Source organism: Enhydra lutris, unplaced genomic scaffold (genome assembly GCF_002288905.1).
Source record: "Enhydra lutris kenyoni isolate GAN:26980312 unplaced genomic scaffold, ASM228890v2 scaffoldscaffold39, whole genome shotgun sequence".
Taxonomy (NCBI): Eukaryota; Metazoa; Chordata; class Mammalia; order Carnivora; family Mustelidae; genus Enhydra; species Enhydra lutris.
In genome coordinates, this window is record NW_019154123.1 from 25113438 (window position 1) to 25135452 (window position 22015).

A 22015-nucleotide genomic window follows, 5' to 3' on the forward strand; every position below is an offset into this window, starting at 1 on the left:
AAGGCTAGGAGAGGGTCAGGGACCAGGCGCACAGAGTGGGGGGCGAGGCTGGAAGGCATGGGATCGGGGGTGTGACAGAAGGTGCAGGGGTCAAAGAGTCACTTCTCTCTGGTCCAGCCCAAACCCAGAGTCTGAGACTGTTTCACCTGAGGTGGGCATGGGCTGGGCCCTGGTACTCAGCAGCTCCAAGCAGGGAGGCGTTGCTTCCCGGTGTGGCCACAAGGGGGCACAGTGCCTCACACTCCAGTCAGGACCCCACTGCTTTCCCAGGAAGGCACCTTGGGCCTTCGCTAGCTACCCTCAGTCAATTCAAATGTATTCTGAGGATGCAAATGCTCTTAGTGCCTGCTTGAGCCAAACAGGGAAGTTAGAGCCGCTGCAAACCCCGTTTGTGTAATGCTCAGAGTTGGCCCCATTGCTGCTTCTTGGATATTAATGGCATACTAAGCAAGGTGGTTAACTGACTGGGGAGGTTCCATGTGCTGGAAGCAGCACCACTTCCCACCACAGGCACCCAGGGCTGAGGGCGTCCCCGGGACCTGGGGACCCCTCCGTGGGCTGCAGGTTGTGACAGGAGCTATACTGCTCTGGGCATCCATCTGAGGCCCGGGGTCTGCAGAAGAGGGTGCAGGAGCTCGGGGCCGGGGGCGGGGGTACATGGTGTGTACTCTCTGGGGACCTGCATGCTCTCAGATACCCTAGCATAGGCCCACTCAGCCAGTGGCGGGCCGGCAGCCTGACATGGACCAGCCCCGGAGGCTTGCCCTCCTCCTCACCAGCCAGTGAGTGGTGAACACCCGATGCAGGGAAGAGTTATGTCATTCATCATTTCTCTTGTCCCTGCTGTGCCTTCCATCCACGGTGCCTCGGGACCCTTGCTCGAGTTGCTAGTATCTCATTCCACCTTTCTGGCTTAAATTACGGGCCACGTCCTGCATGAAGCCTCTCCTAGTCCTCCCAACGGAAACAAATGCCCCTCCTGCCCCCCATCTCAGTCTGCCTCCCTCACCTGATGCCATCCACTCTGCATGACTGGGTGGCATACAAGGGCACTCAGCAAACACTGCCCAAAGGGTCTCTGCCAAACCGAAGGGACCCGGCCGCCTTCCTGGACAGCTGCTCTGCCCTTGACCTTGTCCACGGCGGCTCTTCCTTTGCCCCTACCCAGGCTACTTTGAAGCTCCAAGTTACTGAGCCTAAGTTTGGATTATCTCCATATCTTTTAATAACCAGGGCTCCTTCTCTGGCCGGCAGTGACCGAGAATTGGCCAAAGATCCTTCTTGCTATTGCTCCCAGGAAGGATGGATTTTCTTAAATGGGGACACCTGCATTTGCATCCGCCTGGCATGTTGTATTACCCTGGGGAGATGTTTAACCTCCCCGTGCATCCAACCTCTCTCGCCTGGGAAGAAATGGGGCTGGGTGGCCATGGGCCCTGAGGGGTGAGGGAGGGAGGCACAGAGCAATGCATGATGGCCAGCTTGTCCTCCTCGCCTGCAGAGCTGGGGCCACACCTCCCACTGCCCCGGAGTCTGCAGAGCTCTCCCTTCCTATAGGACACGCTCCTCTGGAACAAGCTTCCCAGGCAGCTGTGGGCAGAAGCCTAGGAGAAGGCTCTAAGCCAGGAGGCACAAATCAACCCTCCAACATCAGGTCCTCAGGCTGTGGGATGGTCCCCTCCCAGACAGGCACTTACGAGATGGCCTCAATCATGTCCATGCCCATCTCCACACAGCAGTGGGCATGGTCAGCCCTCGCTTCCGGCAGCCCAGAGACACAGTAATAACAATCCCCCAGGATCTTAATACGTAAACAGTGATTCTCCTGGAAAGCAAATTAATTTTAAAAATTAAAAATAGTAGGAAAGAGAAGTGGGAGGGAAAGAAACGGGAAGCAAACAGATTCACCCCAGGCCTGGAATAACTTGCCTTTTAGGGCAGCGAGCACAGACAAATGCATGGCCCCAGCCCCAGGACAGGCTTATCAGGAGCCGAGGGGGGGATGGAGGCCAGGCTGAGCAGCCCTCAGGCATTCCAGCCTCCCCAGGCTCAGGAACTCACTTTTATGGTCACTGCTGAGACCCAAGAAGAGTGCAGTGGGTCCAATGTGGGTGCAAAGAGCGCAGACTTATCAATTTGAGGAAGGTCCCAGGTTGAGAGTCGGTGTCCCTGCTTCTACTCCCAGGCCCTGGAGAATGCTCTGACCCTTGGCCTAAGGCTCTATGAGAAGTTTTCTGATTCTCCTTCTTTTACAAAAAGACTGAAGCAGGAATGAGACTTAACCAAAGCTTGCTTGCTCCTCAGCCTGTCTGAGATTTGACCAAACAGCACGCTGCTAACCAGCAAGTATGTGAGGACTAAGACGTCCCCACCCCCCAGAGCTGAAGTCCTGCCCACTGCTGCTCCTGAGGAGAGTAACCAGGTACAACGGGGGTCACCCAGCAGGTCCCAACTGAGCCAGAACTAGGACTCGGATGGGATGTCACTAGTCACCAATTCTCAGCTCTCCAAGTCTGGCCACCAGAGGTTACTTCATGAAGTAGGACACTGGGACTCGAATGTCCGTGTGGCCTGGATTCTCATTTAAGGCCCGTCCAATGCCCGAGGGCCCAGCATATATCCAGTTCCCCTCATCCATGGTCAGGGGATAAAAACCACCATGCCAGTGTGAGACCCGCCATCTAATGCCCTTGGAGGCCCTGGCACCCCTCTGACCAGCACCAGCCTCTCATAAATGGTCTGATGGCAAAAGGAAACGTGTCCGCCTGTCGGTGGACATTGCAGCGGGCAGCCCTGACATAAAGTGACTCAACAGAAGTCCGGGACATCACTCAAAAACACAGAAGCTGGAGAGGATGACAATATAAACAGGGACTGAATGAGCAAATATGTCATTTACCGCTCTATGGCCTGGGTTGCTATTTCCAATTTGTCTGAACAGCACAGAGTCCTCTTTCTGGAAGCCTCTGGGGGGTGGCACATAGCTGTCTGTAGGCCATTTAGGATTCAGACTCATTTTCTTACCACTCTGGCCGAGCTCCCCAAGAAAATGGCTCTACGAACACCGAATCTGCCCCACCAAACAGAAATTCCTCAGGGGCCTGGGCAGTGTCACCTGCAGGCTTTCCCTCGCCCTTCCTCAGATGGAAGGCTCACTCCCTTGCTCCCTCATGATCACCAACAGCACAAAGACACGTCCAACTGTGTGAGGTGTGAGGAAACACAGCCACAGTGTGTGCATCCCCCCTGCCCAGCAGGACACATGCTGGCCCAGGGCCCGTCCCTGGGGCTCACAGGGCCTTGGCCATAGCGCTCTCCCTTGGGCGGCCCAGATGGAGCCAACCTTCTGGCTCTGGCACGGGCCCGGGTGCCGGGGACGGCAGGGAGGGTGACTCACCGCAGCCAGCTTGTCAAAGCGGGCGAAGAGCTCGTTGAGGGTCATGACCAGCTCCTGGGCAGTGCACTGGGATGCCAGGCTGGTGAAGCCCTCGATGTCGGCAAACAGGATGCTGGGGAGACAGGTGGAGGAAGACCCCTGTGAAGGAGGAAGGACAGGGAACGCAGCTGCTGGCCGGCAAGAGTCCTGGGGACGGGGGGCTCCAAATGGCTGCTGGGGAGGGCATCAAGGGCCCCTGGCCCTGGAGAGTTGAGGAAGTTGGCCTCTCCATGCTGCCCAGGAGACAACTCTGTGCTCTCATCGTGCCCTCACTCCCGCCCAGGATGGCAGTGGGGGTGGGGTTGGGGCAGAGGCATATGAGGCCAGGGAGTGTGCATCTGTCTGAGTTACTGAAGACAAGGCCCTGCGCACCCCCACCCCCAGTTCTGTCCCCTCTTGGGCCTGCCCTATGTGACTCCTGAACAGCCCCTTCAAGGTAGCTGTGGCCTTTGATTCATGGGCTTAGAAAGTGTTCCAGGCCCCAGTGTCAGTCCCACTAAGGTCTCACTTCCCAGCCCCACAGATAGGGTTTCGGGCCGAAGCCCTCCATCCCTAGGGAGTCTCTAGAAGGGACAGACTAAAGAGGCTCAGGCAGGAGAGAGAGAGAGGAAGACACAGCCAGCAAACATGGCTGGAAGCCTCCAACTTGTCCCTGCCAGCAACGGCAGCCTCATCCCCAGGCACAGAGTCAAATGCAGCAGCCGGTCCCACGGTGGTTATTGTGGGTCTGTCTGTGTCTGTGGCTTGTGTTCTGGAGACCCAAGCCATCTTCCTTTTCTTTCACAGCACACCACTAGAGGTGAGGCCCCAGGGCTGGAGTGTGGAAGGGCTACTGGAGTTTTTTCTTTCAGTGGACACAGAAACGTAATAACCCTCATGTACTGAGATGGCCTGGCTCAGGGCTGGGAGCTTGCAGACTGTCTTCTCACTGAGTCCTCCACGCAGCCCTGCAGCAAAGGCTTGGTGTCTCCTTCTCAGGGACGAGGCGGCTGAGCCCCAGGGAAGAAGCTGTCGACAGCAGCATGGTGGGCTCCTTCTCCGAGGCCTGTGTTCTTCCCACTATACCACAAGGCTCCTGAGGCCCCACATAGCCTTCCTTTTTTAAATGAGGAATGTAGAACAAGCATATTTTGTCATTCTATCTGGAAAATGTGTATTGGTGCATTAAGCCTGTCTTTCTATTCTGATGTTTGATACCTGGGGCCTCACTGACCCCGGGGAGCCTGTCAGTCCCAGGCCGGTCAGGACTCAGAGATTGTCCAACAGCTTGCCCTAGCGTCCAGCGCCCCACAGCCCAGCTAGGCTCTCACGATCAGGCCATGACTCTCCTGCCCTAATCACCCCCGGGATGGGTACCAGACTCGGGACGGTCCCTGCACCACAGAGCCCACTGAAATGGTTCCAACTAGCCCATCCCAAGCCTGCTTACCTATTCCTTCCTGCAGAAACCCCAACAAAGTCTCATCCTCAAATCCCTCTCACTCTGCCTCCTGACCCGCCGCCGCAGCACTTCCCCAGGGGCCCCCACGGTGTGGGGGCGACCTGCTCGCTTCTCCCAGGATGAGTAACAATCTTTCCAATGGCAGTTGTCTCCTCACCTCTTTGCCTTCACACATCTGGCTGGTAATAAAACCTGTCTTTTGAAACAACTGGACACTGTCCTGTGCCCTTTATGTGTATGAACTCACTTGAACACCACAACTACCCTATGAGGTCAATATCCCCCTTTTACAGGCGAGAAAATGGAGGAAAACAGAGAGGATGCGTCCTGTGCCCAAGGCCACACAGGCAACCTGGCTTCACAGCCCAGGAGCTGAACCCATAAATATGAAGCTGTTGGCTCCAGAGCCATCTTAAGTAAATATGAGCGTAATTCCAGGGTCCGGCATTGTGAAAGGGGCAGAGGGAGCCAGAGGGAGCCAGAGGGGCTGGTATGGGTCACCACATGGCGTCCGGGGCTCCATCAGGAGGGGGGCACCCTCAGCGGCTGCCCGCCAGCCCACACGAGGGAAGGTGCAGAGAGACAGGCCAAATGAGGGGAAAGAAGAAAAGCTGAGGAGGAGGAATGGAGAGGAGAGACACTGCCCCGGCACGCCACAGAACTCGGGAAAGCAGACAAGCTGTTCTTCAGCAGGCAGCTAGGGGACAGGGACACAGATGGTGCGAGGTGGTCGGGAGTCTCCAGCAGCCTTCGATGCCTGGGGTCTGACCAGGCAGATGGGCTCAGCCACCCTCTCCAAGGGGAGTACACAGGGAGTGCCTTGCGTCAGCATGCGTGGTAAGAGGAGCAGGGGAGGGAAGGCTGCCATGCCCCCAGTGCTGATCTCAGCCCCTTAACTAACTAGAGCCCCCTCTCCACCCAGCTGCCGCTTCTCTGCCAGTCAGTCTTGCAGGCAACTGGCCCGTTTCGCTCAGGAACAAGAGAAAGGTCTCTCCCAGTCTGTGGAAAAGCGTCATCACGTAGTTGTTCTGGAAACTCTTCTTTAGCTCTCAAGAATCCAGAGCTAGTTCAGGTTGGGGTCAAGATCCACGGCTCCAGAGTTAAGAAACATTCACCGGGCTGGAGCAGTATCTTGAATGCAAAGCCCGCAGATACCAGACCCGTGGCTATTCCATGCTAAGTCCAACGCTACACAGCATCAGCGGCCAGCTATCAGCGGGCCGTCCTGCCTCTGAGGCTCTGGGCAGAAGCCTTCCTTGCCTCTCCCTAGTTGCCAGTGGGGGGTGTCCACGCTTGGCATTGCGGGGCTGGCGGCTGTGTTATTCCCATCTCGGCCTCTGACCTCCCGTGGCGCTGTCCCTGTGTATCCAGGTCTTCATAGAGCATTTTCCTCCTCTTAGGAGGACACCCCTTATATTGGATTAGGGGCCCACCCTACTCTAGCATCTGAACCTGATTTCATCTGCAAAGACTCTATTTCCACATTCACAAGGACCAAGGGTCAGGACTTCAAACATATGTTTTAGGGGAACCCAGTTCAACCCAATGTTCTAATGTATGTTTGTTGAATGGAAGAGAACAGTCACCCTTTCAAAGCAAGCAAGAGGCAAGACCGGTCACCTCAGCAGCTCTTCCTTCAACCCCATGGTGCCTCTTGGAGTCCCAAGCTAAATCACCTGAGACAAGAGCCTGTGGGGCCCAGGGCCTAGGTCCATGGGATGAACGGCAGAACAGTTACAGAGGCCACGAGTGGCTTCCCAGTCCATGCCAGGAGGCGTGGGAAACAACGGTGGTGTGTGAAGGGCCTCCGGGGGGCCCAGAGAGCCGGAGACCCCTCCAGCCTGCTGGGGTCTGCTCTTCACAGCCCCTCCTGGGGGGGGAGGAGTCGGGGGGGCACAGGCTGCCAGCAGATGAGCTGGGGCGAGATGGAGCCACCAGCCCACTAGAGAGGAGTGGCTCCGAGTAGGGCTCAGCGTGGGTTGCTTCCTTGCACAGAGGCTTGGACAGGGTCTCCAAGGTCTCAGCTCTGCAACCCTGCGGCCTGTCATACACATTCATGAAAATTTCGCCCCCTCCACATCCCCCCACCTCCTGTCAGAGGGAAGTCACAGGCCTCTGCTATCGCCTTGGTGGAGGGTTGCCCTCCACGGCTGTCACTCAGGAAGTGCCTGTGTTTTTGAGGTTTGCCCAGCTGTAGGTGGTCTGTTCCCCTGGCAAGATTTCCTTATCGGCTCTTGGGTGACCCTGAAGGCCATCTTCCAAGCATGCCGGGCCCAGAGAGGCAGCGAGGTCCTCCTCCATCCATCAGCTCCCGCTTCAGAGCTCAGCTTGGCAACTCGCTTAGGCCCTGGCAGTGGGGGCAGTGGGGGCAGCGGGGGCAGTGGGGGCAGAGGGGGCAGTGGGCACGTGGAAGCCGGGCTGGCCCACTGTGGTGGCACGCTCCTCCCTGAGCCCGGCCATCCATCCCTTGCAGCCACCCACCTTCTCCTCTACAGGCCAGAGCGGCCAGGCCCCGAGGCGGCCCAGTGACCACCAGGCCTTTCCGCCGCAGCTCGGCCCAGCTTCTCCACACGCGTTTTTGGGGAGGCACCTCTCCCTGCCGTTGTTCCCTCTCGCCCCTGCAGGTGCTGTGACCTGACAAAGATGTTGGGGTCTGACCCTGCCCCTGAACAGAAGCCACGCCCAGCAGCCACTGGGGCACCCAGACACAGACTTCTCCTCATAGCCTGGGCAGAAGGCAGCACCAAGGACCTGCTTCTCGGACCTGCATTTCTCGGCACTGTACACGGAGGGGACTCAAGAAATGCTGGGAGGCAAACCGTCTGTTGAGGCCAGCCCAGGGGGCGTGGGGGCCTGGGGAAACAGAGGTCATCGGGCAAGGGCAGGAAGGGAGTATGGCAAGGTCTCAGCCCAACTCTCAGGATCTGGGCCTAGCGGGAGCTGAAGGTATTAGGGAAGTAGGGCAGGATGTGCCCTGGAGGCCCTAGCAGCATAGGCTGGGGAGGGGTCCACCCCTGCAGCATGCCCTCTATATGCTCCAAGCCATACCACCTGGGTCCAGGCCCCCAGTACGATAACGGAGGAGTGGTGGGTCACCGGCACGCGCTTGGCGAACGGCACAGTCAGGCTGCTCACACCAACGTCTAGCTGACGGCGGACACCAGATGACTGGGCATTTTCCAAGGGGGGTGCGAAACAATTAGAGCAGGGCGTCTGGACAAAGAGCAGCCAGAGAACCTTCTGAGGGACAGCTGGGAGAGGCAAAGGGGAGTGGCCACTGAGAGAATGCTGAACACACTGGATATGGGTACACAATCCACCCTGGACAGCCACGCCCCCTCCACTCTCGTGGCAACGGGCCACCTTCCTTCTGAAAGCTGAAGGACCCTGTGACTGGCTTGAATCTTGGGATTGGATCCAGCGGGTCTGGGGTCCACAGATGTCCTGTTACCAGCCTTGGGGCCTCCTGCAGACCCTATTCCAACCCCTGATCTCCTGGTCCTGTTTCTGCCTACCAAATCCTACTCTCACCGCCCAGACGTGGATCTCCCGTCGCACTTACAGACTTTGTGTTCAGAAAGCCTTGCAAGAGCTGGGGGAATGTGGCCCACAGGAGAAGCCCACAAAAGGTAAAGGGTTGCACCAAGACTGAGCAGTAGTCAGTGACCTCTCAGTGATGAGCTCGTGGTGATTTCTACTGTCTTCTCTGTATTGTTAGTTCCTAATTTTCTACAAAAAAAGAACACATCCTTTGTAGAACAAGAAAGGTTGAAAACTAATTATGTTCTTCTAAGATCTGACTCTAACCCTTCTATCTTCATAATGTCTTTTCTGACCTACCCAACCCAAGATAATTCTTTTTATTCTGAATTCTTATCAGGATCAGAATTTCCAAGGCCTGGCCTGACACATTCCAAGGGTCGGTGTCTTTTCACCTTAACTTCTCTGCCTTCCCCTCTACCCCCAAGGCCCCCAATTTTGAATCCAAAGAGCTAAAATAACAAGTCCTAGCTGGCTGCCAGCTCCATTCCCCACTGATCCCCATTCCGTGTCCAAGGACAAACTCGGGTCTCTTGTGAAGACCCACGTCCATGCAAGGAAGTGAAGAAACCACCTCAGGCAAGGTGGAGAAGCGAAATGGCTAGTTGCTATGGAAAACACTGTGGACTCCCTTAAAAAATTAGAATGTAGCAATTTCGCTTCTAGGTATACACCCAAAAGAACTGAAAGGAGGGACTCAAGGAGGGACCTGGGCACCCATGTTCACAGCAGAATCATTCGCAATAGCCCAGTTCGGCAGATGAATGGATAAACAAGCTGTGGCGTACACACACCACGGAGTACTAGGCGACCTGGAAAAGGAAGGAAATCCCGGCCCACATTACCACATGGATGAGCCTTGGCCACGTTATGCTGACTGAAATAAGACCGCCGCAAAAGAACATGTACTGTGGGATTCCAAGGCCGTGAGGTACCTGGAGTAGTCAAAGTCACAGGCACAGTGTGGAACGGGGTTGCCAGGTGCCAGGGGCGGTGAGAGGGGAGAGATGGGGAGTTGTTTCACAGGGACAGGGTCTCGGTTTTGCAAGGTGAAAAAAGTTCTGGAGACAGATGGTGATGGTGGTTCCACAATGATGGGAAAGGTCAAAATGGCCTGTTTTATATCCTATCTATTTAATCACAAGTAAGATAATGAATTAACTGGTTGTTTAAGAGGAAAGCCCTGCTCCCGGGGGCTTCCCCAGTGGGACCGGATGGGTTATGAGGCTGCTGTTCCCACTGCACCGGGCATGGCCCGACCTCACTGCTGAGGGCTAGACAGTCCCTGAGGGGCTTTTCTATCTTTTCTATCTACTCCTAGTCACATGTGGCAAAGAAGGGCAGCACAATAAATGTGGGATGAATGAGATAATAATATAAAGGCCACTTGTGTCTATAATTGGTATAGCATAGAGCTCAGAATACTTTTCTTAGTATCAGGTTGGAGACAGGAATGCTAGGCTTATGGACCATCCCTTATGTGGTCAGTTCCTGGGAATATGACTGGAGGTAAATATTTTTCCTCTCTGCTCCCAGGGTGCACAATCCACCCACAGGTATCTGAGCATGGAGGACGCTGTCGTGAGGCCATTATAATTCAGAGCCGCGCCGCAGCTGAGCCAGACTCCAGAACGACCTGGGGAACACAGCCAAGTCCTTGAAGGAGACGGGAGAGGAGATGATAACCTTAAAAGGGGGAGGTTCAGGAGAGGCTGGGGAGAGAAGGAAAGAAGGGGGGAGGAGGGGGGAGGAGGGGGGAGAGGGAGCCCTCCCCAGCCCCCTCCACACATCCCCCCCCCCCAGTTTGGATTTGGCTGTTATCTCATTTCCACCCCCTGAGTTCACAGCTCTTTGGCCAGGCCGCCTGAGAATGAGTCTGATTCCAGCCAATGAGCCAAGACCTGCTCTCCATCGAGAACCCCTCTGGGGGTCCAAACGGAGGAAGCCAGGTGAGGACCAGTGCCCCCTGGAGGAGCCGGCTCTCCAGCCCACCCCACCATCTACAACCTCTAAAACCGCAGGGCTCCCGAGTGAGGACATGTCATTCAGGTGCCAAGCTGTCTCTCTCAGTTGGGACCCATAGGGCAGTAGCATATCCTTCAGTAGCCTCTCAGGGCTGGCTTGGACGTTCCCTGCCCCCTGAAACCTTTGGGGTATTGGTCACCTGACCTTGACTCTCACCACATACCCTGCTCCGCCTCCAGAGAGCAGACAATCTGCAGCTACCTCCCAGGTGGGGGGCCTGGCAGGGGCTTTCCATACTCTACCTCATCTCCCCTCCCAGCACCCCACGAGGAGTGAGTCCTGGGGCTCTCTCTTAGGGGCTCTGTTCCTTTGTGGCTTTTATCCTAACAGAAAAATTGAGTGGTAAGTTTTGTAACATCTATATATGCTTGTAAGAATGCAAAGCGCTACCCCCATTCCTTATGTGATTCATTCCCAATTTACTGATTGACCTGTTGTTTATTGTATGTCTTCATCAAGAGAAAGCAAGCTTCCCAACATCGAAGACAGTGTCCCTCTTAATTCCTATTTCAATCCCTGCCTCTGTAGCTAAGTGTCCCACCAGTGGAAGCAGAGGAAAGTAGCCACTGAATGGATGAGTGAGGGGACATCACCATCTCCATGTCACAGATGAGGCACCTGAGGCTCGGGTTAGGTGACTTGCCTGAGTTCCCACAGCCAATACGTGGCAGAGAGGGGTGTGACCCAGGCTGCTCCACACAGACATTCATCTGGCTCCACAACAGTGACATTTTGGCAAGGGTCCCCTGGTGACAGCTGGGTTCTGGCAGCATCTGTAAGTTTACTGTGACCCACGGGAATGTGCTACGTACTTCTAGGGCCAGCCCCTTCCTCCCACCTCAGTGCCCTCCTCCCAGACAGAGGAAGAGGCCTCTGGCATGCTGGAGGCCTTTGTCCCAGGAATGCGGGGAGGACAGCACAGCCTCCCTCTGATCTTCACACTGCCCTGGCTGCCGGAGAGGCAGGTGTCTGGGGGGAGAGGACTGGGAGGAGGGCCCTCAAGCCACAGGTCTGACACCCCAGCCACAGGCCCTGGTCCCAGCTGCCCTGTCCAGCCAGAAGGGTTAAAACATATCTACCTGTCACTACATGTCAGACAGGAGAGCCTGGGGACTCCGAGGGCGGGGGGCGGTCTCCAAAGGTTCCTGGGCCCCTGGCCCACCTCAGTGCATTGCCAGCGGCGGCTCAGCACCAAAGCATCTGACAGGTTCCCGGCAGGTCCCAGGGGCAGTTTTCTATCGGGCATCAGGAAAGGGGGAGGCCATAGCGGGCAGTGGGGGTCTGCTGTCACCCCTCCCTGCCCAGGCCAGACTCTCCCCACCCATTAGTCTCCTGCCCTTCCGCAGATCCAAGCCCAGTCTGTCACAATGCAGGGCTGATTTATTTTTCTTGTGGCCTTGTTCTCGGTAGGGACTAGAGAGCAGCATGTCATCACCCTCTCTAAATATTATAACTCCACAGAGAATTGACAAACGTGACTCATCACCCTTCCACGCTCCAGCTAGAGAATCCCCAGGCCTTGCTTTGTTGATAGGAGTGTGATAATCATCACAATAATGGCAGTAACGACGATAATCACTGCTCCCAATTACTGAACACGTGGCCAGGGCCAGACACGGTGCTAAGCGCTTCCATCACACCCTTTCATCCGCTCTGAACAACCCTGCTAAGTTGGTATCCTTCCCGTCCCTTCAAGAAGAGGAGGAGACTGAAGGTCAGAGTATCAAGGCCCCCCACTTGCCCTGCTCACATGGCCAGGGGACAGCGGAGCCCGATTAACCCCAGGCCCCAGACCTAATCACCGCACCTCAAGCCCAGCCCCAGGGTGCTTTTCTATACCTTGATGTCACCCCTCCACCCACTACTCAGCCCAGCACCCAAGTCAGAGACTAAGCGTGCAATGTGTTTCCATCAAGACCTGCGGCCACAGCTGCTCACAGAACAGGAAGGGCCCCCATGGGCTATTTGCATCTGATTGCTCATGGCTGGGCTATGGTGTGTACCAACCATAACCAGCCTGGCAATTTCAGAGTCAGAATTATGTCCATCCCTATGAAAAGGGTAGCGTCTTGATTTTTCTCCCCTTTCATCTGACAGCTGCATTGATCCTTAGCTCATCTAAAAACAGAAATACCCCCCTGGGGGCTTGGCGGGAGGGGTCTGGTTCTTGCCACATGGACACTCGGGTCACTCTGTGATTAGGGTATTATTCTTTGCTTTACCCAAAGTCACAGCCTCCCTGGGAGTGGAAAAATGAGGGGATGTCTCCCCAGGAGCGGGTGACTCCTTATGGTGGCAGAAGAGGCCCGAGTCAGCCCCTCTGCCCCAACCACCTTGCTGGAGAGCTGGGGGCCCAAAGCAACGGAGGGGCAGGAGACAGAGGGGTGAGAGGGCCAGGTGTGGGGCAGAGATGCAGAAGTGGGCAGATGTGCTAGCCCAGCCAGGCTGAGAACCTACGCCTTGCCTGCCACACTGTTTCTGAGCTGGGAATTTTCTGCATTCCCTACGTGTTCGACATCATACTTTAGCAGAGTCAGCCAGATGCTCTGCCGAGCTGAGAACAATCAAGAAAAGCACCTTTTGTCTGTGCTGTGCTTGGAACAATGCCAGGGCCCGTGAGGCCTTGAAGACGGGACTGAGAGAGAGTATCCCAGAAGCGGGTAGCACAGGGGTTCCTGTGTGTCAGCTCCCACCTGAACTTTGGGCCTCCAGGATGTGTTCTAACAGGGAAGGCTATTTCTTTAAGTGTCCTAGAGTCCCCCAGATTTCAGGGGTTGCTAAACAGGAAAGGCCCCTGGTGGGTCCATAGTGTCTGTCTCTCTCTCTTTTTCTCTCTCTCTAGAAGCCAAACCTCTCTCCAGAGTCTCCCCTTGGCTGGGGACTCCCCGAGATTCCTTCCCACAAATCCTCATACATACTCCTTTCTCCTGGGCATGCAAAAAACACCTAGTAAGGCTAGGTAAGAATTCTGATACCGAAAAGTTTCCTGGGGGCAGCTGTCCCACTTAACCAGCTCTAGGATCTTAGACAAATTAATCTCTATGCCTCAGTTTCCTGCAAAATAGAGATAATAGTAGCACCAACTTCTTATATGTACGCTGTGGACTCAGCAAATGTTTGAAAGTATTCAGAAGAGTGCTGGGTTAAAGGAGGCACTAGATGAATATGACTGTTGTTGTGAGCAATTTTTCTACCTTGTGGGGGCAGAGAGGGGTGTGAGAAGAAGTGGGGAACCAATATGTCAGCATGACCTGCCTAATCCCAGGCCCTACTCTCCTCTCTTGAGCTCGGCTCAGCAGAGCCCACGGCCCCTCGGAACGCCTCCTGAGCAGGCATGGGGACTCGGCCTGCAGCAGCCCTCTTCCCACCACTGGCGACGCTCTCCCTGCCTGACAGTGAACATGCGTGGGCTTCGGGGGGATCAGGGTACCCCAAAAACTGAGGACACAAGTGTCGTTCAGGTAACCTCTTTCTCCCAAAGGCTTAGCATCTCTTTTGGAAGATGGATACAGGACACAAGGGCAACCAACAGTCTTGGATTCCGGGGTACGCTTGGCAACTGGGCAATTGCGCCTGAAATTCTGATGATTTCTACATGAAAACGGTGTCCTCCCCACCCCTGCAGCCATCAGCCTTGCCTTGAGTGCACATTTATCAGTGTGTGCGTGTAGGTGTGTGCACCATTATTCATTTTATTCCATTTAATCCCTTTATGAAAATTCAGCCCAAGCCTCCAGAGGGTTCCCTCTATACCAGCCTTGGAATTTGTGGGTCCAAGGAAAACCTGCCCAGGGAGAGAGTCATTCTCTTAAAGGCAGCCTCAGCAGCTCCTTTTCTGGGCCTGTGGGATGATTCCTGGGCTCTCCAGGAAGCCATGCTGCAGGAAGACCACTGAGCCACTCCCCATCCCCACAGAGCTCCGAAGCAGGCTGTACACTCTATTAGGCTACATCTGTTTGCACGGGCCTGCCGTCAGCAGCTTCCCTCTAGAGAAGTGGCGAATGTGCAGTAAAAGGGGCATGGGCTCTGGGGCAGGCTGACCAGAATGCACCGCCCTTTACCATTCCTGGCTGAGTGACCCTGGGCAAGGGTCTTAGCTGTTCTGAGCTCAGTCTCTAAACGAGGGATGCTGATAAAGGAGCCCACCTTGCAGCATGGTCAGGAGGACTGGCAATGAGGTACATAATGCCTGTCACACACAGGCTCAGAAGGAATGGAAGCTGCTAGATAATGATGAAAATGGAGATGATAATAGCAACATGCAGGTCCCAAGTTGGCTTTCTGTCACCCTTGTTAGGCTAGGAGTTTCCCCGACAGCTGGTGCTACTGCTTTCTCTTTTCTCCTCCTTCCTTCCCTAGCTTCTCCCTGGGGCCTCCCCTTAATAATTCACTTCACCAACCTCGAGGGTGCCACGTGGCTGGGGCAACCCAGACAATACACCCCAAAGCCACAGACCACGCAGTCAGATCAGCCACAGACCTCCCTTGGAAGGGCAGAAAGTGGAGATGTTGCCTCCCTGGGGATCAGTCCTCCCACACTGCCCTCGCCCCCCAGCCTCATTCCTACCTCACGTTGTCATGTTTCTGGATGTAAATCTTATGGAACATCATATCCTCCTGCTTGGCATTGATGTCTGCTTTCATCTCCATGGCAACGTGACGGGGCAGGACAGACAGCAGGAGCCGCTCCTGGGGAGGGAAGCACATGCTTTCATCACAGCTCCCTCCGCCTGCCTGGCAGTCCCCTTCCCTCCCCAGGCCAACTCCTCAGCACCTGAGCCCCCCCACCCACAGGGCCCTGGAGAACTCCTCAGGCTGGCCTGAAATTCAAGGAGCGAACACTCATGTGGGGGTGAGGCCAGCGTGATGCCTCAGGGCTACTTGGACTCTTCTCCCTGGGAGACCACCCGGGTTTTCTGTGCAGGTACTTGGGGAAGAGCACACCTGGTGAACCAGTACTGAGCCCCCTGGAATCCTGGATGTCACCTGAGACTGTGTGTGACCACAGGCAAATGACTGAACCTCTCGGAGCCTCAGCTTTCCCATCTATAAATAGGGAGGGGGCTGCTGAGAGCATGACATCACTCAATTAGTCATCAAACACATACTGAGCTCCAACCATGTTCCGGGCACCGTGCTGGTGTCCCCGAGTTACGACTGTGGGAGGGGCAAGGTTTCTCCTCCACAAAGCTCCCAGTCTTGTGGGATTACGCAGTACTATGGGACACTGCACAGGGGTAACTGACCCAGGCTGGGGGGAATGGGGTGGCCAGAGAGGGCTTCATGGGGACCAGAAGGATGAGGTTGGGGTGCTCCATTTCCACGTCAGGGATAGTACCAGCGGAGGGGGAAAGCACACGGATTCTGAGAACCTGAGAGAAGCTAAGACCTGTCAAAGAGGAGGAGGGAGAGTAGCAGGGAGAGGGGCCAGGAGCACGCCAGGAGCACGCTGTGGAGGGGAGGGTCCCAACTTTGCCTCCCTTCCACGTTCTCCTCCCAGTCCCGCCTGCTGCAAGAGGTCCAGCAGCCTCAGGAATGGGCGACCTCGCCCTGCGCCCGGACAGCCCACTACCCATGCCAGGCGCTCTGCTAGCCTAGCTCACAGACTTCTCCCACCTGGGACCCTTCACCCCGGCTGGCCCAGGCCTCCTCATTCTCCCATCACTCGCCCCTGGATGTGTGGCCCTAAGACTCTGCTCCTGTTCCTGCATCTTTCTGGCCTCTCTCCCTCCTCCTGCCCCCCCACACAGCACATCCGTGCCTCTCTCCTCTTTCTGCTCACTCTCACCCCTCTGAGCATAGTTTCCACCAGCTCCTTTTCCCACCACCCCCTGCCCCCTAGACCTTGTCCAGGCTCCGTGTCTCCAGCTGCCTGCTCGATGACTGGCTACTGCAACCTTGATGCCACACCCGAAACCACCTCCCCTTCCCAGGTTTCTATTCCCCAGTGGCTCTTCAAGTTCTTGCCTTTGCCCATGTCAGCCCCCATCCTCCTGGTCAGAAGGTCAATACCCCACCCACGTAACTGCTTTTACTCTTCAGAACTTTCCCTCTGAGATTCATCCCTGTCCCTTTGGCCCCAGGTGCTGTCCAGCTCTGACCAAGTCCTGTGGGTGTGGGCTCTCGGCCTTCCAGTTCCACGGCCCCCTCCACTGCCTACACGTAGTTCTCTCACCCAACTGTGGGATTCTGGCCATCCCATCCCAGACAGATGGCCCCGGCCCCACCGTAGCCCTCCTCACTCCCTGTATGGCCCCAGTCTCTCCAGCACACTGCCTTTGTCATGCCACTCCCCAGCTCAAAGCCTCCAAAGCTTCCCTGGGTTCCATCAGCTGCATCAAATGTGCATTCTTCTGGACCCAATGAACCCACGCCTCTTTATTTTCCACTACAACCCCATTCTACCTGCCCCCTTTCCCATGCCTGGCCTGCTCCCATCAACCCAGGCCTGGCTGCCATTCTTATCCTTTGAAACCCCTCTACCATCCCAGCCTGGCTCTCGCAGGTCTCGGCAACCTTCAAGTCCCTCCCAGGCGACCAGGGCAGTCCCTGCAGCGGCTTCTGCATCCCAGCATGCTGCCTCTGATCCACCATCCACATTGCAAGCCAGTGAGTGGTCTTTCTAAAACATACACCTGACCCCATCACTGCCCTGCGTAAAACCCCCCTGTGCTTCCCAAGGCTTCCAAAACTAGCCCATAAGCCCAGCCTAGCCTCAAGCTTTCCATGATCTGGCTCCCCTCTACCCCTCCCTGGGCCCAGCACACAGAGCTCTGTTCCAGACACAGTGAACCACGAGCTGCTTCCCAAGCTCCTGGCAGTGTTTCCTTGCCTTTGCACACAAGCTCATCTAGAATCACCATCCTCACATATGCTGGGACCCTCCTTCCTGGCTCCATTTCCCGTGGGGAGGGTCCCGGCTCTGGCAGAGGCATCCCCCACCACTCAGGGTCTTCCTTCCAAGTCCCTGATCACTCAGTATGTCATGGTCTGTTAATGGGGTCTCCCTGCAGCACATGCAATGAGACAGCCCCGAGGACGGAGCTGTGTCGCGCTCAGCTCCACAAGTGACAGCCTTGGGCCTGGAAAACACTGGTAATGCATTGAAGGTGCTCACTGATGCTCTCGGTCTCCATGAGCATCAGTGGACATGGCCTTCAATGGCTATTTACTGAACTCTCAATAAGCAGTTCCTGGTGACAGACACACAAACTAAAGGACAATTCTGTGGCAATACAGTGCAGCTGGGGGAAGGGGTGCTCTCTATAGTTATATGCGGGAGAGACCTTCCCACATTTCTAACCACTTCTGGGTCTGAGGGTTGGGGCATGGGTGCAGATGGCTGGACAACAGTTTGGAGTCCCACCATCAGGGGGCACCTCGGAGTGCCACCCCAAGGACCCAAAGAACAGCACCTTCTGCAGAGGGTGGGGGAGGCCCCAGAGCTGCTGGGCTCTGGCTGGGTGAGGAGTGCCTGTCCCCAGGAAGCACTCCTCCCCTCCCTGCTCTCTTGGCTCAGAACATGGTAAAGCAAATGGATATTCTCCCCCAAATCCCTGTGGGTTTGCTGGAATGTCCAGCCTGGCCAGGGCCAGTGCAAATCAGCTGTGATGAGCTGTAAAATACGCATTTTACTGGAGAAAGAACAAGGCTTAGGAGTGACAGGGGACATGACAGGGGACACTCCCTGACAAAAAAGGGAAGAAAGACACCCCGATCTCAGATGAGCGATGCCAGGGCCTGAACTGGGACAAGAGGTGGCTCCTGAGGCATGGAGGAGCTCAGGGTAGGGGGCAGAAGGGCAACAAGCTTGTCAAAGAAAGACAGGGACACCACCAAGCATGGGGTTCATTCAAGAGCCAGACCAGGAGTTCAGAGAGGGCTGAAAGAATGCCTGGGGCGTGGCAGGCCTCCGACTGGACAGCATGAGCTGGGGACTGGCAAGACTCAAAGGCCAGAGCAGCAGGGCTGGACAGGAAGCAGGGACAGGCCAGGCGGCCGCTGGGGCAAGGTGGGGAGGGGTGCAGTGCTGGAGAGACACCGCAGAGCCTCACGCCTTTCTTTGCTCAGCCATTCGGACTTGGCCAACCCGTGTCACATAACTCCTTGGGAGGCATCCAGACAGAGTCAGAGACCCTCTCACACTGGGGTCAGACTGCTGTGCACTTGGGGTGTCCCCAGCATGCCCTCTGGGCAAGCGAGGAGGGTGCAGGGGACCACTGCTGTCTAGGCTTTTGTCTCCCTTGTCCCCAAGCTCAAAGGCAGCAGGACTCCACTCATATTCGTTAGGTAGACATGAACATAAGGAGAGAGGAGAACTTGCTTTGGAGAATTCATCTCTCAGAGCCATGCCTAGTCCGAGTCCAGTCGGGACCCCGTCACCCTGCTGACCTGCCCATATTCTCCCTGGGGTCACACAGCCCCACCTCAGGGGCTCCTGTGAGCTCTTCAGCTCCATCATGTCCCAGAGTCCCCAGACCGCATGTGGTTCACATGCAAGAGAGAGCACAATGGTCCTGAGCCCCAAACAGGATGCTGGGCAGCTGTGGGGGGCACCCTGACACAACTCTCAGTCCTTGCCTGGCCCCCACCCAAGAGAGCACGCAGGGCCAGCTCCCTCAGCCCCAGCCCTCTGAGCCTGTGACCCATGTGAATTGCTTCCTTCCCGGCCCAAACTTTCTCTGAGAGTGAGGTTTAGGGTGAGACAAGGTCCATCATCCTTTCTCTGAACCAACTAAACCCCAGAACTCAGTGCAGAGAAAGTGCCTAGTGAGGGTGTCCCAGGAGCTGACTGATCCACCTCCTTTCCTCTCTCCCAGGGAGCACCTTAATCCCAGATGGGAACACTAAAGCTCTTAGTGCTCCCACTCATCAGCACTGGGGAGGGGGCAGAGCCCACTCTGGTGCCCAGGGCCTGGATGATTTGGCTTGTTTGCAGCCCACAGGTGGATGCTGAGGAGGCAATAGGCAAACTCAGAGGTAGAGTTTTCTCCAAAGTCTCCATAAAGCATTCCCACAGAGCCAGAAATGCTAGGCTCCCTCCAGGGAAAACATTCCCTTCTGGCTGGGTCCCTGCCCAGGGAGGTGGGGCTGGGCAGCTCCAAGGAGCACAGTTGGTGGGGAGACAGGCAGCTGGGCTGAGGCAGGTCTGGGGCCTCTGCTCCCTGTAGCCACACAAGGACAGGAGGGCCTCACCTGTTGCTGGTTCTCCCGTTGTGAGTGGAGTCGTGCCTGGATGCACTCCCGGGTCTCCTGGAAGGCCTGTCTCTGGGAGACCTCAGCCGGGTAGTGGGTGCAGACACCCACGATGTTGGTGCAGGAGAAAATGAGGACATTGGAGACAAGCTGCAGAGGGAGAGATGAAGACACGGAGCTCAGGCCCAGAGCAGGCACCAGTCACAGGAGCCCGAACCCTAATCCTCCAGCCCCAAAGCGTGGAGCTCCCAGCTTCCACATTAGCGCACACGCACAAACACACACACCTACCTACCTGTGAGTTAACCAATGCCAAGGACACCCAGCCACGGCTGGCCGCAGGGAGTAGCCATGCATCATAGGTCAGGCTCTCTGACTTCCCCGAAGCCCAAAGCTTGGCTGGCCTGTGACAGGTGACAGGCTGTGGCCCTAAGGAACTGAGTCTCTGAATAATCATACTGTAAGTGCCCATAGCCCCAGCGATGAAAATTTCAGCATATTGGTAATGCTATGAGGGAGCTGTGTATACACTGGGGCTGGCAGGGGCATTGCAAAGAAGGTTCCATAAGGGTCATGGGATTTCATGTTTTGAAAGTGTGATAAAGTCCAGCATAGAACAAAGGACTGCCCATTTGGAGAGAAGCCTGAGATGGTTATTTTTATATTAGCTTATTATTCCCCAGGATCAACTGCAGAGAAGCAAGCAGTGCTGGCTACCCTTGAGATACCCAGCACTGTGCTGACTCCTCTGGGGACTGAGAGAAGGAGAGAATCCCTAGCCAGCAGGGGTCAGTGTCAACGGATGGTCCCCTCTCCTCTTCCTGGGCTTCCATTGCTTCTCTGCACCAGCTGGCGAGCAGCCACCATCGCCCTCTGCTCCGTACTCATGCCCTTCTCTGTGGTGACGGAGATGTGTGTGTGGAAAAATACTACTGCCCCTCAGGTCACAGAGACAAGGTTGGAATTCTTTGGAAAGAAGTATTTACTGAAAAGCTAAGGGAAAACAGAACACAACACTACACACCCCACAAAAGCAAGTTTACACAGCACATTTCAGATCCTGGCAAAGGTGCTGTTGAGACAAACTTCTTCTTGGCAGGTGTAGCTCCTGGGGTATCTGGGTAAACTTACGCTGGTCCTGCCCTTGCCTCAGGCCACACAGGACAGAAGCCACGCAAAGATGTTCAGGCTTCCCCAGACCCATCACTCCCTCCCAAAACTTAATTCTTAGTCTCCATGACAGAAGAGAACGCCAATTGGCCCCTGGCACCTTCTGCTATAGCTCCTGAAGCTTTCTTGGAGTTCAGCGCCTGACTGTGACCTGATAGACAGCCTCCCCACACCCTTCTTCCAGGGGCCTCTTTGTCTCTGGAACCTAGAAGTCCTGTCCTGCACTCAGGTCTGTGTTTCACCTGAAGGTTTTCTCCAGCCCAGCTTTGATGTATGCTGACTCTGCCCAGGGTCCTTGGCCAGCCTAGGCCTGGAGGCCATGTGGGCCCCATGCTGGATGTGGTGCCACGTTTCCTTGGAAATAACCTATACTGTGACTGTCCCAATCCGTCAATAGAAAGAGACTTTGGGGGCACCTGGGTGGTTCAGTGGGTTAAAGCCTCTGCCTTCAGCTCAGGTCATGATCCCAGGGTACTGGGATCGAGCCCCCCACTGGGCTCTCTGCTCAGCAGGGAGCCTGCTTCCCCCTCTCTCTCTGCCTGCCTCTCTGCCTACTTGTGATCTCTGTCTGTCAAATAAATAAATAAAATCCTTAAAAAAAAAAAAGAAAGAAAGAAAGAAAGAGACTTTGTCTTTCCCATCCTGAAGTCTTGTTTTCTCCTTGGTTGCACAATAAATCCTGGTTTCCTAGCTGAAGGACACTGTAAGGTCCCCTTGAGCACCTCCAGACGCTTCCTGGATGTGTCTTCGGGGAAGGGGCAAACTGATTACCAGCTCCACCAACCCTGATGATGACTCATAACTCCCCCAAACTCCACCCCGACCCACCCACCTCAGAACTCCCTTTCACGTAAAAACACAGCAGAGAAAAACACAACCTACTCATCACAAGGAAAGAAAACCCGTGCTCTACGAAGCTTACAATCCAGGTGAAGAGATAAGTGGTCAAGACTGACAAAGAACTGGCGACAAGAAGCAGAAACAGCCTCACACCAAGGAAGAAAGAAAGGAGAAGATCTTGGGGAGGCAAGAGGAGACCCCCTGGGCAGGCCAGGGCACATTAGCCCTGGGGTTGGGGGCATAGCTGGCAAGTCTGGCATGGGAAAGGTTATACCCTGGAAAGAGTATCCATGATGCTCAATTTGTGAGGTACTCAGGGTCCTTGAATAAATAACTCGGGCTCTATGATCCTGAGGGGAAGTCCACAG

The 22015-nt window shown here is 55.6% G+C and overlaps 1 protein-coding gene across 1 annotated transcript in view; it reads right to left on the reverse strand.

The window, feature by feature from the left end:
- Window positions 1-22015, reverse strand: part of LOC111155044 (adenylate cyclase 5) — a 146092-nt gene that overhangs the window by 40813 nt on the left and 83264 nt on the right. The window contains exons 2-5 of the mRNA XM_022515072.1: window positions 19638-19787; window positions 15010-15131; window positions 3398-3509; window positions 1698-1825 (exon numbers count right to left, since the gene is read on the reverse strand). Of these exons, the coding sequence (XP_022370780.1) occupies window positions 1698-1825; window positions 3398-3509; window positions 15010-15131; window positions 19638-19787 (512 nt within the window). The remainder of the gene's footprint in view (window positions 1-1697; window positions 1826-3397; window positions 3510-15009; window positions 15132-19637; window positions 19788-22015) is intronic.